General features: G+C 55.3%; 1 protein-coding gene across 1 annotated transcript in view; it reads left to right on the forward strand.

The window, feature by feature from the left end:
* Nucleotides 1-8021: 8021 nt before the first annotated feature.
* SRRM3 (serine/arginine repetitive matrix 3) overlaps nt 8022-15790 on the forward strand; it is a 33275-nt gene continuing 25506 nt past the window's right edge. The window contains exon 1 of the mRNA XM_079944237.1: nt 8022-8403. Coding sequence (XP_079800363.1) covers nt 8171-8403 — 233 coding nt within the window. The 5' untranslated portion in view covers nt 8022-8170. The remainder of the gene's footprint in view (nt 8404-15790) is intronic.

Here is a 15790-nt window from a genome sequence, read left to right on the forward strand (position 1 = left end):
GCTGTGACATGAATGAGTGACCTGCCCCTAGAGCTGAGGGGCCATCTCCCAGTCCTGTGGCCCTTACTCCCCAGCCGCACCCCCTTGGGCAGGGAGCACAGGGAGGGCTTCTAGTTTGTTCCAGCCATGACCTGATTACCTTCGCCACCTCCCCACGCCTGTGTTCATGGGCTGGAGGTCTGGAGAAGGGTCCCCCCGGGAAAGGGAGGAGTTGACAGGAGAGCCCCCTCCCCAGGGTGCTCTGGGGACACATCCTCTGTGGTCAGGAGTACAGCCTGGCTTCAGGGCAGGGACTGGGGTGGGGAAGGGCCACACCCAGATTCCTTGGACACAGTGGAGATGGGTTTTCTTTGCCAGCTTCATAAAATATCTTGACAAAACCATTGTTGTTACACACTTATTTTTACAAAGACCCAGACTTAGTTTCACAAGCTAAGTGCCTGGTTTCACGTGTGTTTGTCAGTTCCATCACGTTTCTGACAGTTACAAAGAACTCTTTCCTCCAGGAAACTCCGGAGGCATGTCCCTCCCCAGCCCCTCTCCCCACACTGAGCTCTTTCTCTGGGCGGGCTCACCCTGTGTTAGTAGTCCCCACCTTCACGGGAAGGCTGCTCTCCATCATGCATCCCACTCCACCCTGACCCTCTTAATCCCAGGTCCCTGGACCTCGCCGTACCCTTGCCTTCAGCCCGTGCCATCCCCTGCTTGGACTCCCCCTTCCTTAGACTCATCCTTCAAAGGACCAGTGTAAACACCCTTGCCTTTGTGAAGCCTTCCCTGACCATCGCAGGCAAAGGTAGACCCTCCCTGGTCTCGTTTTTGCTCCTGTAGCATTGGGGGGGGCGGGTGATCAGGATCTGTCTTCATAACAAGCTTGTCACTGAAAGAATGAACAATCCCACCACCTTATGAGCTAGGGAGTATTGTCCCCATTTTACAGATGAGAAAACTGAGGCTCGGGGAGGTTTGGTGACATTCCCTGATCACCCAGGGAGAACTGGTATAACCAGAATTCAAGCTCAAATCTTCCGATTCCCAACCCAGTGCTCCTTGTTCCTGAGCCAGCGGGAGCAGCAGAGGGACCTTAGTGGCAAGAAGGTGGTTAAATTGTGTATGACCACAGGTCAAGAGTTTACTTGAAGTTGTAGGAACCTGTACCTTTGAGGGTGCAGAGGCCCCGAGTCCTGACATCATCACCGGGTAGGTGGGTCTCTGGCAGGCAGGGGTGGGGAAAGGAGCCCCCAGGGGAGTGAGTGCTGACCCTGGGGGAGACAGGTTCCTGAGCCCCAGGAGCAAAGGGGGCCCCTGGTTTGGTGCCATGGGGGCTGGAGGCTGAGACACTGAAAGTGAGTTGGGAGGGGTTTGCTGAGGCCAGTGGCGATGGGGAAAGGTGGCCCAGGTCATCCTTGCCCTGGGCTCCGGCCTCTGCCCTCTCCTCCCTCCACAATCAACAACCTTGCTTACCCTTGGGTCTCAGTCCCCAGCTATGTGATGACATCCCCCAATCAGACCCAGAGCTCAGCCATCTGGACATCTTCACATGGATGTCCAAGGACTCCTCACCCCCACCATGTCCAAAAGAGGACAGTCACCACTGACAAATAATCGTCGCCATTTATGGGACATTCATTGTGTGCCAGGCACCGTGCTAGCATTTCACATGCATGAGTCCTTTACCACGACCCTACGAGGAGGGTGCTCTTATTAGTTCCAATTCACAGGCAAGGAAACTGAGGCACATAGTTTAAGCCACATGATCAAGGTCACTCAGCTCATGAGTTCCCAAAGAGCACGGCCCTGCCTCCCCGCCTCAAACCATGTTCCCCGTGGCACAACGCAGTCTCCTTCTCAGACACATATGTGGTCCACTGTTCCCTTTCCCCAGACCTGGTCCAGTCACTACCACCCTTAGCATCCTACCCCTCTGAGCCCCGAGGTGAGTGATGATCTCATTAGCTGAGAGGCCTCTGCGTCTGTCAGCAGGCTGGACCCTGCAGTACAGATGGGCTATTTCCCCTTCAATTAATCTCTACCAGCAGGACTGGACTTGCAGGTACTGGCAGCCAGACTGTGTTCCATCCTGTCCTCAGCCAGGCCTGCTCAGGGGACCCAGGCTTGGGACTGAGGGAAGGAGGCAAGCCCAAGGACTCGGGAGTGAGGCTTGGAAGTCAGGGCTATGGCCCTTTAACCACTTCCTGGCTGTCAGAAGGGGAGATGCAACCCCGCCGCGCACCCCCACCCCACCAGTCAGACAGCATTAAATCATGACTTAATCTGCGCATGGGTTTGACTGGCCCAGCATCTGGGCCTGCCCTTGGGACCTGACCCAGTGCTGGGGACAGCCTCAGGCTGAGCTCTGGGGGGAACTGGTGTGGTCCTGGCCACTGGCTACAGCAGCAGGAAGGAGGTGGGCTGAAGGCTTGGCGGTATACATACATAGTCAGTATTACCTAGATTTCCAGAGCAGGAGAAGACCTGTGGGGTCTTTGAGTCCAGTCTCTCATTGTCCACTGGGAAAACCAGGGTCCAGAGATGGGAAGAGACTCGCTCAGGGTCTCACAGCCAATCAGGGGTCAAGAAGAGACTTCCCATGTGCCACCCTGCCTCCAAAGAGACACAGCACCAATGTCCCCAAGGACCTTAACAAGTCAGGGTCAGTGTTATGTCTCCAGACCTCATAGCTGCCTGCTTGACCCCCAGAAGCCCCTCACCCTTAACACAGCCCAGTTTGCCCTCCATATTCCCCATCACAGTAAATGTCTGCACCATCCCCCTGGCCGCCCAAGCCAGAGACCCAGTGTTATCCAAGGTGCCTCCCTCCACCCCACACCCAGTCCGCCAACAGTCCTGCCCAGTCTGTCCATTTATTTCTTGAATCCTGGCCAGGGCCCAGCTGCTCTGGTGTCCCTGTCTCCAGCCCCCCTCACCCCTTCTGGGAAGCCTGCCCTGACCAACCAGGCGGAGATGCAGACACTCCTCAAATTCTCTCTTATCACACTACACCGCGATAACTACTGGTTTCCCAAACTAGCCTGTGAGCTGCCAGAGGGTCAGGATGGGGTCTTGCTTGTCTCCAAATCTCCAGCATTTGTTGCTGGGGGAGGCGGCGAGTAGATGCTGTGCGAGTGTCTGTTGTGTGAATATAATAGTTTATCTCCTATTTGAGTAGTTCCTGTAATGGGGAACTCACTCATCCTGGGATGAACTGCTTAGTTTTTCTAAAGTTTTGATGGTTAGGGAAAAAAATCCTACCTTGGACTTAGCTGAAGTCCGCTCGAGATGGCTTCTCGGCAGGAGTCCTGGCTTTGTCTTCCGGAACCACCCAGATTGGCTAGGCGTTTGCTCCCTTCAGTGTGGGTCAAGGTCCAGCACAGGTGAAACTTGTTAGAAATGCAAATTCTCATTGTTAGAAATGCACATTCTCAGAGCCCACCCCAGATCTACCCAATCAGAGATTTCAGGGGTAGACCAGTCATCTATGGTTTAACAAGCCCTCCAGGTGACTCTGCTGCCTAATAAGGTTTGAGAACGGCTGCTGTAAAACCGGCTCCCAATTGCTGGTCCACAGATGGTCTATATCAGAATCACCTGGGGAACACTGACAATTTCACGCCCAGGGATTTTGATTCAGTAGGTCTAGGTAGGAATCACATATAAAATACAAGACACCCAGTTTAAGTTGAATTTCAGATAAACAATGAATAATTTTCTTTTAGTATAAGGATGTCCCAAATATGAAATTCATGAAATCCAAATTAATTTAACTGTGCATCCTGTATTTTTATTTGCCAAATCTGGCCACCCAACCTACTTCTCTTTTATTAAATAAATTTACTTATTTTATTTTATTTATTTTTGGCTGCTTTGGGTCTTCGTTGCTGCGCACGGGCTTTCTCTAGTTGCGGCGAGCGGGGGCTACTCTTTCGTTGTGGTGAACAGGCTTCTTATTGCGGTGGCTTCTCTTGTTGCGGAGCACGGGCTGTAGGCATGCGGGCTTCAGTAGTGGTGGCACACGGGCTCAGTAGTTGTGGCTCACGGGATTAGTTCCCGGACCAGAAGCTTGAACCTGTGTCCCCTAGCATTGGCAGGCGGATTCTTAACCACTGCACCACCAGGGAAGCCCAACCCAACCTACTTCTAACAAGCTTCCCAACAGATTCAGCCAGGCTTGGCCTAAATCCTTCACAATCCTTCAAGTGTCTGAAGATCGGGACTCTGACCGCTTGGATATTCTTATCATCACCTCCCCATTCTGGACATATTTTTGGTGACGTAGCCTAAGATGGCATGTACCTTTGGCAGGCACATCATGATACTGACTCAAATTGAGCCTGTGACCACTGCAAACCCCTAAATCCTTCCTAAATATGCTGCTTCTAAAGTATGTCTACCTCATTCCAATTTTAGAAAGTTAATTTGGGACCCAGCTTCAGGATGTGGCATTTCTCACTGTCCTGTTTCACCTTCTTAGACGCCTTCCATCTTTTCAGTCTGTTGAGTCCTTTCAGATTCTGACTCTGAACTTATGAGCCTTCTCAAGTGGTGTCCTCAGTGAATCTGATCATCAGGTTATCAGAGTTCCATCCAGTCAGTGGTGAACATATCAGATCAGATGCGGGTGAAGACAGAGCCCTGTGGTCTTGCACTAGATACCCCCATCTAATGTGACATTGACCCATTAATCAGCTCCCTTTGAGCATAGGTTAATCTATCCACCAAATAAAACAGTACAGAATGTTAGTTCCCACCAGCACAGTGTCTCTTTCTTCTTATGAAATCTCACAAGGATTCCGTAATAGATAATATCAGATACCCCACAGAGAGACTCGGTGCCTGTCGTAACTAACTCCCTGGTCTGCTGGTCCAGCAACCCTGACTTGGAAAGAAGTGGGCTCAGTGTGCAATGACTTATTCTTAGGGTCCTGGGCTCTCCTCTAGGGGTTCAGGGGTCATTCTTTCAACAACGTGCTTCTGATTCCTGCCTGGCACCCTCCATCACCAGGTGAAATTGCTAGAATCCACTGTCTGTCCTAGTGAAAATCCAGACAGCATCTGCCCCGTCTTCACATTCCTCTCCTTTCCTTCAGTCACTCCTGAAAGATTGCCTTCAGCAGCCTAGCCATCTTACCCAGGCATTCTCCCGGTGCCAGGGATAGGATTTCTCAGGGTCTGGAGATCTGAGTGCATTCAGAACTGCTCCCACCAGCTTCCCCTCCCCTGCCCTCAAGGAGCTCAGGCCAAGTTTTAGGCTGGGGAGCCTCTCCCACATCAGAGGGAAAGCATGCAGAGCAGCATTACTCAGAACCTGGCTCCATGGGCTCTCACTGGGACCCAAGCACTTTGTCCCCACACCCTCAGTGCACCTCCTGAGTTGCCAGGTGCTGGGTAGGTTCTGGGGAGCCAGAATGAACGGATGGTCCCCTTCACTCAAAGGGCTAGAACAGTGGTCAGATGCAAACAATAAATTGAGCCTCAGTATCTAAAGAGATGAGGACAAAAGCTGTGGGGGCACAAGGAGGGAATGACTCATCCTTCCTCAAAAGCAGGGAAGGCTTCCCAGAGGAGGTGACATTTGGGCTGGGCCCAGAAGGCTGTGCCGGAGTTCCCCAGGTGGACAGAGGAGGAAATGGAATTCCAGCACAGGGGAACCGCATGGGCAAAGGCACAAAGGAGTGAGAGCACATGTTTGGGGGCAGATGACCCAGGCTGAGGGGCTGGATGTTGGCTACAGGATGAGCTGTGGCACGGGATGAAGTTGTAAGATAGCCGAAGGCAAAATGCAAAGGGGTCTTGCAGGCTGCGTCAAGGACTGCCCAGCATTCCTCTGTCCCACCTCCCTTTTTGCCTCCTCCTTGTTCTACCCCGGGGCGCTGGGCTCCACATGTTTCAGGCACTTTGCTGGCCCTAGGAGTTGAGGCTAAACAGCCCTCAGCCCTCAGGGGGAGCCAGACCTGTGTGCCCACAGTGAAACAGTGAGTGGCTAGAGCTCCAGGAGGGTCACACCAGCCAGAGCGGGGAGGGGGAGCTTCCAGAAAGTGGGGAGGCCTGTGAGCAGTGATTTTGAGGTCATGCAGGAGTCGGGTGCAGAGCATCCCAGGGAAAGGGAGCAGCAGGGGGAAAGGCCTGGATGCAGGAGGGTTGGAGAATCTGTGTGGGAGCAGCAGGGGACGGCTAGTCCAGGAGACAGGCCATGTCACGACTTGAAGCCAGAGTGACAGGAAGCCACTAGAGGCTGTTAATCAGGGCATGATTTGCTGACTTGCTCCTGGACCAATCTCCCAGGTTGCTGTTGGAAGATGAACAGAAAGAGGTCGGGGAGGGTGGGACAGACAGGATGCTGAGGCCAGAGTGGACCAGAGGGAGAGGCTTGAACTGAGGCGGTAACGAGAGAGGAGGAGATGGATAAATGTGAGCAAGGTTGAGCAGAGGGAATGAGGGACCAAACTTGATGCTGGTGAGCTGTGGGGGGCCAAGACAATGGGGTTCTCCAAGCTCCATGCGTGTCGCTGGCTGGAGGCCGGAAGCTATGCACTGGAGCCAAGGCAGGTAGCAAGCAGGGATCCCAGAACTTTGTGTGGGGCTTGGTGAGTGGGTGATGCCTGTGGGGCACCCTAGGAGAAGGCCTGGTGGAGCTGGGGTGCGGGGCTGGGCTGGGGACAGACGGGAAGCAGGGTTAGAAGAACAGCTTTGCTCTGTAAATCCCCGAGAACCCTCCTCTTCTGAAGAATCTGGATGACGCTCCCGGGCACAGGTCGGGAACAAAGGCTCAGAGAGGAGCAGTGACATCGTCAGGGTCACAAAACAGGGAGTAGAGAAGCCTGACCTAGAACTCAGACATGTGCGGGGATGGACGTATGAAAGGAGCTTGTGTTCTCATGACCGCTGTCACCTCCTGTCACTGTCCCCTTCAGAGCCTTTTCCCTCTCACAGTCCCCTTCTCTTCTCTGCCTTTCAGACTCCATGGCTCTGAACACCCCTCACCCCCCAGCACTTTGAGGCCAGTGAGGGGAGTATGTGTTTGGGCGGGGGGGTTGTACCGAAGGAGGGCCCCATCTGGGATGTCCAGACATGCCCAGTTCCTTCTCTTCTCACCTCCCTCCACCCCTTCCCTCCCTCCCATCCCACTCCCTGGGAAGGAGGCCTCCCTGTTGCCTAGCAACTAGCAGAGCCTTGGAGAAAGGAAATGGAAATAGCTCAGGAGGTGCCTCCCCTCTGCTAAGTCCTCGGAGTGTGTGTGTGCGCGCGCGCACGCACACACGCGTTTATACATGCGCAGGGGGCAGGTAGGCACATGCTCTACTTTGGGTCTAGCACGAAGCCACAGCTTCTCACCTCCCAAGCCATGCTGCCTCCTACCCCATCCCAAGCCGGCAGGAGGATGCGGCTGCCTGGAGAGTTAATGTCAGTGCCACTTTTGGTCACATCCTCAGAAGCAGTGTTCCCAGAACAAAGGAGGGGACAGTCCTGTGGGCTTCAATCAGGCCCCTACCTGGAATGGACTTTGGAAAAGTTAGCCAAATCCAAGTGGGAACTGAAAACTGCATCTGAGGTGGGAATGGAGTTGAGCCTGGAGAAGGTTCCATCTTCCCGTCTCGGCAGAGCTCTCCCAGAGCAGCCTGGGAGTGGGGAGCACATGTGGTCTGTGACTCCAGGGGCCAGAGCCAGGAGAATGGGCACTGGGGAGTGAGAGGAGGGTGTTAAACTGAGCCTGAAGGAAAAACAAGAATAAAACCAACAAATTTCCCCAGAGACCGACTTGGTTGCCTGGGAAGCTGCCAGCAGGCGTGCAGGCAGGAGCCAGGCAGGCAGGGGCCAGGCATTGGTACAAGGCAGAGAGGGTTGTCCTGAGTGGTACTAGGTCCCTGGAGATGAGAAGGTTACTTAGAGCCCATCTAGTCCGGCCTGAATCCACCCACCTTACAGATGGGGAAAGCCCAGTGTCCGTCCGATTCCCCCTCATGCCCTGGGGTGTGACCCAAAGGTGCAAACCTGCCACCAGCCCGGCTCTGCAGCATGAGGCGAAGCGGATTAGAGCCGTGAGTGGTCCTTTAAATCTCCAGGATTAACCCGCGCCGAGAGGAGCTTAGCAGGTGGCCGAGAAGTGACCATCCCGCCGGGTGTCTGTTTCTACCCCGCAGGGCCGAGGCCAGCAGCTCCGGGAGCAGCCACCATGTCCTCCACAGTGAACAACGGGGCCGCCAGCATGCCGTCCCCGACCGACGCGGCGAACGGCTTTCCGCAGCCGGGCGCTTCGTCGGGGGCCTGGCCGCGGGCGGAGGAGGAGCTGCGCGCCGCGGAGCCCGGCCTAGTGAAGCGCGCGCACCGCGAGATCCTGGACCACGAGCGCAAGCGGCGCGTGGAACTCAAGTGCATGGAGCTGCAGGAGATGATGGAGGAGCAGGGGTGAGTCGGGAGGGGGCGGGACCGGGGCGGGACCGGGGCGGGGCACTGGGGGCGTGGAGGGAACCAAGGGCGGCGCCGGGGCGGAGCCAGCGTTGGGACCCGGGAGCCCGTAAGGTCAGAATCTGAACCACTGCAAGCCCAGCCGAACTTTCATTCATTTATTAGTTTATTCTACCAATAAGCCATCTTGAACTCCTGCTCTATGTCAAGCTCTGACCTGGGCTCAGATTCGCAGAAGCCAAGGAGACACAGTCCATGCCTTCCAGAAATATCCAGCCCAGGGCAGGAGAGAGGCCTGTAAACATCAGTGATAAATCAAAGCCTCAGTTTCCCCTTCTATAAAATGGGTGGATCGAGCTGCCTGCTCTCTGCCAAGCAGATGCTGCAGCCAGGCAAGAAAGTACAGTGGGCCCCTACTGTGTGTGAGGGCTGCCTGTGGTTTCAGCAAAGAAATCCCACCCTGGAAGCTTAGGTTTCACCCTATCTAGTTCAGAACCAGCCACAGGGGCACACAAGTGTGCCAGGCACTGTTCTGGGCAACGGTGGACCCCAGAGCCGAATCAGAGTCACTTCCTCAAAGACCACCCTTCCAACCCCTATTCCTTCCCCATCTCAGAAGGGAAAAAAACATGTTAACAACCAACTCCACCATAAGACAGATTAGAATCATGGTTATAGGACAGGACAGGAGAGGGTCAAGTGCTTCAGGAGCTCAGAGGGGAGATTATGAGAGAAGACATTTGAATGGGCCTTGAAGCACGTGTAGGAGTTCGTCAGGCTGAGAAGGAGGGGCTGCGCATTCATCAGTAAGGATTTAGGGACCTCCCCCTGAAAATCCAGTGGAGACAGGACAGCCCTCACACGTGGAGCTGGAGGCAAAGAAACAGAGAACAAAGCCATTCCCATCTGTGCAGCTCCAAGGAAAGCTGGTATTCCCAAGCCTCCCTTTTGCATCTGCCCTGAGTACTTTGAAACTACTGGGCCGGCTGTTGAGGGAGTCAGAGTGGGGAGCAGGGCCCGCCCATCAGGCTTGCACTGTCAGTGAGCTGAGAAATCAGAAATGCCCAGTGCACTAGGGCCTGGAGCCACATGGCGACAGACAGCCTGTGGACAGCAGTCCTTCCAAACCACATCTTTGTCTGTTCATCCAGGCCTCCTGGGCTCCCTAAGAGGCAGCCAAGACAAGGCTCACTGTCCCTTTGGAGCCCAGAAGACACTGAGGCTCAGACAGAGATAGTCACCACCACCCAAGGCCCTCAGGAAGGCAGGGCCAGGCAGGGCCGCTTGTAGGAAAAGAAAGGGGCACGGGGACTTGGTGTTCACCGCCAGGTGGGGACCAGGTGGGGGTGCGGAGGGTCCCTGCAGAGAGGGATGGATGGGTGGAAGGCTGCTGAAGACAGACAGAAAGGAGGCTTCCAGCTGGCAATGAAAACAGGTTTGATGAGCTGTGGATGTGGCCAAAGAAATGAGATCCCAAGGGGCAGGGTGGAGTAGCGGGTGAGGAATGGAGTATCCTTCTGCAGAGAAAGTCCCAGACCTTAATTAAACCTGCAATTCCTGCTGAATTGGGAGACTCGAGAAGTGGAGGGAGTGTGGGAGTGGCTGGGAAACAGGATTACTGGGACAGCAGAGAACCAGCCTTCCCTGCTTCATTCTAGGAAAACACCCCTTTCCCCTCCCAGAGCCCCGCCCCTTCTCCGTCACAGGGCCCCGCCCCCTTCCTAAGCCCCTTCCTCTTCACTGAACCTTCCCCTTCGGAAAGGCCTCCCCCTCACAGAGCCCCAACCTTTCAGGGGCCTTCCCTCCCCAACCGCCCCACCCCGCCGGTTGAATCTCCCCCTGCACTGGGAGGCTTATTATCCGACGAGGGCAGCCTCGGTGGAGGGGGACGGCATTTGGCCGTGTCCTTGGTGTCCGTCCCCTGGCATCAAGGACTTACGCCTCTCTAGGAAGCACCCATCAGGCCTCCAAATGTTCCGTCAGGGGCCCTTCCCCCACCCAAGCTCTCACTCCAAGTGGTCCTTAGACTGGAGTCTCCCACAAAGCTAGCTCTCAAGTTACCATCCATCTCCCCTCCCCATCTCTTAGCGGCTGCGCGGTCGGTAGAGGGCACAGCCACTCTGGAGCCCAGCAGTCCGGGCTTCCAGCCCTGGCCTGTGACCTTGGGCAAGTCACAGCTACTGGCCTGTTAAATAGGGAGTTGTTCTGGGAATTCCTTGGCCGTCCAATGGTTAGGACTCCACGCTTTCACTGCTGAGGACCCAGGTTTCCATCTCTGTTTAGGGAACTAAGATCCCGCAAGCCGGGGCGGGGGGTGGGGGTGGGGGTATAAATAAATAAATAAAAATAAGAATAAAAAGTTTAAAAAGGGCTTCCCTGGTGGCGCAGTGGTTGAGAGTCCGCCTGCCGATGCAGGGGACACGGGTTCGTGCCCCGGTCCGGGAAGATCCCACATGCCGCGGAGCGGCTGGGCCCGTGAGCCATGGCCGCTGAGCCTGCGCGTCCGGAGCCTGTGCCCCGCAACGGGAGAAGCCACAACAGTGAGAGGCCTGCGTACCGAAAAAAAATTAAAAAATAAAAAAAATAAATTTTTTTAAAGGTGGGGGAGAGTTGTTCTGAGTGTCCTGTGGACTAAGGAACATGCAGGGCTCCCGCATGCGGAGCCAATCCCCAGAAAGTGCTCCACAAACACTAGAGACCTTTGCTCTGTTATAAAATCCAGCCATTAATATCCATTCCTAGAAACGCTGGGTCATTCGCATTTATTTACCAGCTTCTCAAACATTTGACAAATATTCCCACTAGTCACAGGAACACACATTCTTTGGCCCTGTTAAAAAGAAATCCCTTCCTTAATATTGATGGATGGCGGCTAATTCACTGGTGATTGACGCTGCCTTCGGAGTCATCTTCCTGGGCAGCCTCCACGTGCAGCCGGCAACCACCTTGGGGGTGGGGATAGCGCCCCCAGCCTTTGGGACGTGATGCTCCAGCTCCGGCCCCAGACATCCCCCCACATCCTACCCATGCCCCTTCCTATGAGGACACTCGAGGTGGACAGAGCACGGCTCTGCCCCTAGCTGGGTTTGGAGCTTTGAATCCTCCCTTTTCCCTGTTCTGTTTCCTCATCTGTAAAATGGGAATAGTAAGGCCACCCACCCCCCTCAGAGCTGTGGTGAAGATCAAATTAATGACTGAGGAAGTAATTATCTAGGAAATGCCGGATCTGGGCAAAGACAGGCAGAATGAAACATTTTCAACGCTGGGACCCTCTTTTAAAATGCATTGTCGGGGGCTTCCCTGGTGGCGCAGTGGTTGAGAGTCCGCCTGCCGATGCAGGGGACACGGGTTCGCGCCCTGGTCCGGGAAGATCCCACATGCTGCGGAGTGGCTGGGCCCGTGAGCCATGGCCGCTGAGCCTGCGCGTCCGGAGCCTGTACTCCGCAACGGGAGAGGCCACAACAGTGAGAGGCCCGCGTACCGCAAAAAAAAAAAAAAAAAAAAATGCATTGTCGGGACTTCCCTGGTGGCGTAGTGGTTAAGTGTCCACCTGCCAATGCAGGGGACACAGGTTCGAGCCCTGGGCCGGGAAGATCCCACATGCCGCGGAGCAACTAAGCCTGTGCGCCACAACTACTGAGCCTGCGCTCTACAGCCTGCGAGCCACAACTACTGAGTCCACGTGCCACAACTACTGAAGCCCGCACGCCTAGAGCCCGTGCTCTGCAACAAGAGAAGCCACCGCAATGAGAAGCCACGCACTGCAACTTAGAGTAGCCCCAGCTCGCCGCAACTGGAGAAAGCCCTCGTGCAGCAGTGAAGACCCGACGCAGCCAAATTAAAAAAAAAAAAAAGAAATGCATTGTCCCCTCCCCCCACCCCAGCCCCAGAGGGCAACCCAGGAAGTCCCCAAGCAACAATGAATTTGGCACATCCTTTCCGAAGAGTGAAGCGGCAACGAGGGAGCCAGATCGGCTTGGGAAGCAGTGGAGCCAGTAGGCTGCGGCGCTGAGACAGGCAGCCTTGCCCTGCCTACCCGCTTCCCCTGTCCAAGCCCTTGACTTTTAGCCAGCCAGGCCTCTGCGTGGCCTTAAGTTGGCAGGTGCTGCCACATCCTCAGGGAGTGGGTGATTTGGGTGCCGGCCTCCCTCTCCTCAGCCTTTGCCTCCTGGGAGAGCAGAGGGGAGAGGCCCAGGTGATCCCTGACCCGGGACCACGCTGACCTGGGAGGGGTCTAGGGTAGAAAAAGGCAGGGTGCCTGGGACGACTAGACCCTCTGTCCCCACAGCTCTGGGACAAATAATCCTCAATCAGCTCCATTTATGGGCACCTACTACGTGCCAGGCACTGCGCAAAGTGCTTTATACGCACTATCTCCCTTAATCCTGTGACGACCTTGAAAGGCAGGTTACTGTCCCGTTTCACAGATGGAGAGGCTCAGGCTAAGAGAAGTATGCGGACTTGTCCAACGTCACAGAGCTAGAAAGTGGGGGCGCTGGGATTCGAACACAGGACGGCCTGGCTCTTCTGCCTCTCCTCGTAACGCCTGTGGCCTCAGCTGAGAGGTGCGAGGGGAGAGGAGAATCCAGGTGGTGGTCACACTTGAGACCACTTCGCCCAATAACCAGATGTCCTCCCTGGGTCCCAGCTTCTCCCAGCAAGAGACCCCGGCACATAGAGGGGTCCTACTGAGTCAGCTCAGTCCAGCAACAGCGGCCCCCCAACAGCAGGTGCTGGCGTTAGTCACCTCGCCTTACACCTGCCGGCTCTGGGATGAGCCCTAAGTCCCTGCACACGTCCTGCTCCGGGTCTTCATGAAATCCTGGGCTTCGCTCCCACCTCCCAGCCTTCACGTGCTCTGTAGATCCCCGGGCGTGCGGCTTGGACCCTGGCCTGAAGCCCCTCCCATACAGCTGGGGGTCTGGCCCAGCCTGGCTCTCGGTCCACCTCCTTCCTGACCCTGCCAGGTCCCAGGCCCCCTGCCGATGGCCCAGCCAGCTGGTGTCTCCCTCCCAGGGGTCTCTGAGTTTGGGGCTCGGCAGTGCTGAAGGGCCAGTACTGTTTTTCTCTGTGCTGGTGACAATGACAAGCTGGTCTCCTGAGGAGAAGGTGAGATGGAAGCAGTTCCTCTGAGCCTCCACTGCTCAGAAAAGGACCAAGGATGTGACTCAGGGGATGTTTACAGCAGGAGGGATTCCCTCCTTCAGAGCCCGGTGACCGAGGGCTCTGTCCTGCCCAGCAGGCAAGGCCTAGGGACCTCCAGCTGAATGCTAAACAGGGACCAAGGCGGACACGTACAAGCCAAGGCCCAGGGCTGGTGAAGCTGGGCCAGTGGTGTCCGCACAGCAGGACTTGAGACACACACACTCCTGCAGAAATGGAGGGGGTCGGAAGAGACGGGCTCCTCCCCCTGCCAGGCTGGACTCCATCCTCCCTATGGGGGGGGATAAATTAGGAGATTGGGATTAACATATACACACTACTATATATAAAATAGATAACCAAGAAGGACCTGCTGCATAGCACAGGGAGCTCTACTCAGTATTTTGTAATAACCTATAAGGGAAAAGAAGCTGAAAAAGAATATATATACGTGTATATATAACTGAATCACTTTGCTGTACACCTGAAACACAACATTGTAAATCAACAATAGGTCAATTAAAAAAAAGAAAAGAAAAAAAAGGTTAAAATGGTGAAAATAATCCTCCCTATAGTGGGCCACAGAGGTGCCCAAACCTATAGAGGGTGACACCCCAGCTGGGGGTCAGGGGACACATGGTTAAGAAGTAGGTAGTGTTCCTCTCCTAACCCCCCTACCGCCATATTCACCCGGTTCCGAGTCCCAGCCGTTCTCCCTACCAGCTGGTATTGCGTCCACTTCTCCCCCTCCAACCTCACGCCCACTCTCTAGCTCTGACCTCAGCACCTCCCCCCTGAACCCCTGCCGTAGCCCAGGGCCGGCCTCCCTCTCCTCCAGCCACACGGCCACCAGAGCCATCTCTCCAAAATGAAAATTCCACCTTCGAACTCTTCAGTCCCCTCCATCACCATCTACTCATTTATCAAACACTTTTGGATGCCACGTGTGGCAGGCAAGGTGCCAGGTGCGAGGACACAACAGCAATTCAGACAGACAAGGTCCCTGCGCCCAGGGAACTCCCAGGCCAGTGCAGGCTGCAGAGGAGTCAACGCACGACGACTAGCACACGAACCACCTGCCAGGAACCGGGAAGCTCGGTTTGCTATGGAAACACAAACACAAACGTTGACACCTAGCCTGGTGGGGGGGGTGGGGATCCATCCTGCTGTAAACATGCATGAGTCACATCTCTGTGCTTAGCCACGGTTACTCCCCAGAGCAAACCTGGAAGTTAATTTATGAGTCAAAAGCTGTATTCATTTTCCTTTAAGCCTCTTGAAAAGAATTGCCAAATTGCTCTCCAAAAAGGTAGGGGCAATCCCAAATGCTTGCTGAAGGAGAGGAAGGAAGGAGAAAAGAGATGGGGTCCCTGAGAGGGAACAGTGTGGCATTTTCATGGACAGGCTGAGTGGGCCGGGCTGTGCACAGAGGGTGGATGGTCAGATGACAAAGAAGACGGGACCTCGGTTCCTATTTGGTCACCATATTTTCTGTCCAGGACGATGACCTGCAGCCCAGGAAGGGGAGAGGGTGGGAGCCTGGGACCCCAAGACTCAACCAGCAGCGTCCACTGGATCCAGCTGCATGTGCTGGGCCCAGGGCCGGGGGCTGGGTGAGCACAGAACCCCCCCACCCCGGGAGCAGCGTGGACATCTGTCACAGTGGTGGTGTGAGAGAGATTACAGCCAAGCCCAGGGTGTGGGAACAAGGATGAGGGGTAGATAATTCTGGGCTTTGGTCCCTAGCCTCAGGGAGGGAGGGAGAGCGGAGTAGAGAAGTCGGGAGCTTCCATCCAAGGCCCAGACTCCATCCACCCCCCATCCCAAGCTGGGAAGCAATGGATCTACTCCTGGGATCCTGGGCCAGCCACCTGGCAGCCTAGACCTTACCGAGGCGGGGATGCGCTGAGGATCTCCCCAGGCTACTGTGAGGATCAGAGGTCCCTGAAGCAGGAAAGCAGAAAAGGCCATGTATGTGTCCAGGCCACAGGTCTCACTTTGTCCCCTAAAATGTCTCCAGAGAGTGACTGCAGCCGGGACGTGGGAGGGAGGCCTGCCCTGGGGTGGGGGAGGGCCAGGAGGAAGGGCCCCGTCTCCCCTGGTGGGTCTCCCCACTTCTGGGAGCAACACTTCCTGTAGTTTATGTGTTTGTTTGGCTGGTAGTTTGTTTGTTTAGTTGATTGGTTGGCTGAGTTGGTGCAAAACGGGTAGGCCTTGAGCCTCCCCAGCACTGAGAATCTTGGTG

Source organism: Stenella coeruleoalba (genome assembly GCF_951394435.1).
Source record: "Stenella coeruleoalba genome assembly, chromosome: 15".
Classification (NCBI taxonomy): domain Eukaryota; kingdom Metazoa; phylum Chordata; class Mammalia; order Artiodactyla; family Delphinidae; genus Stenella; species Stenella coeruleoalba.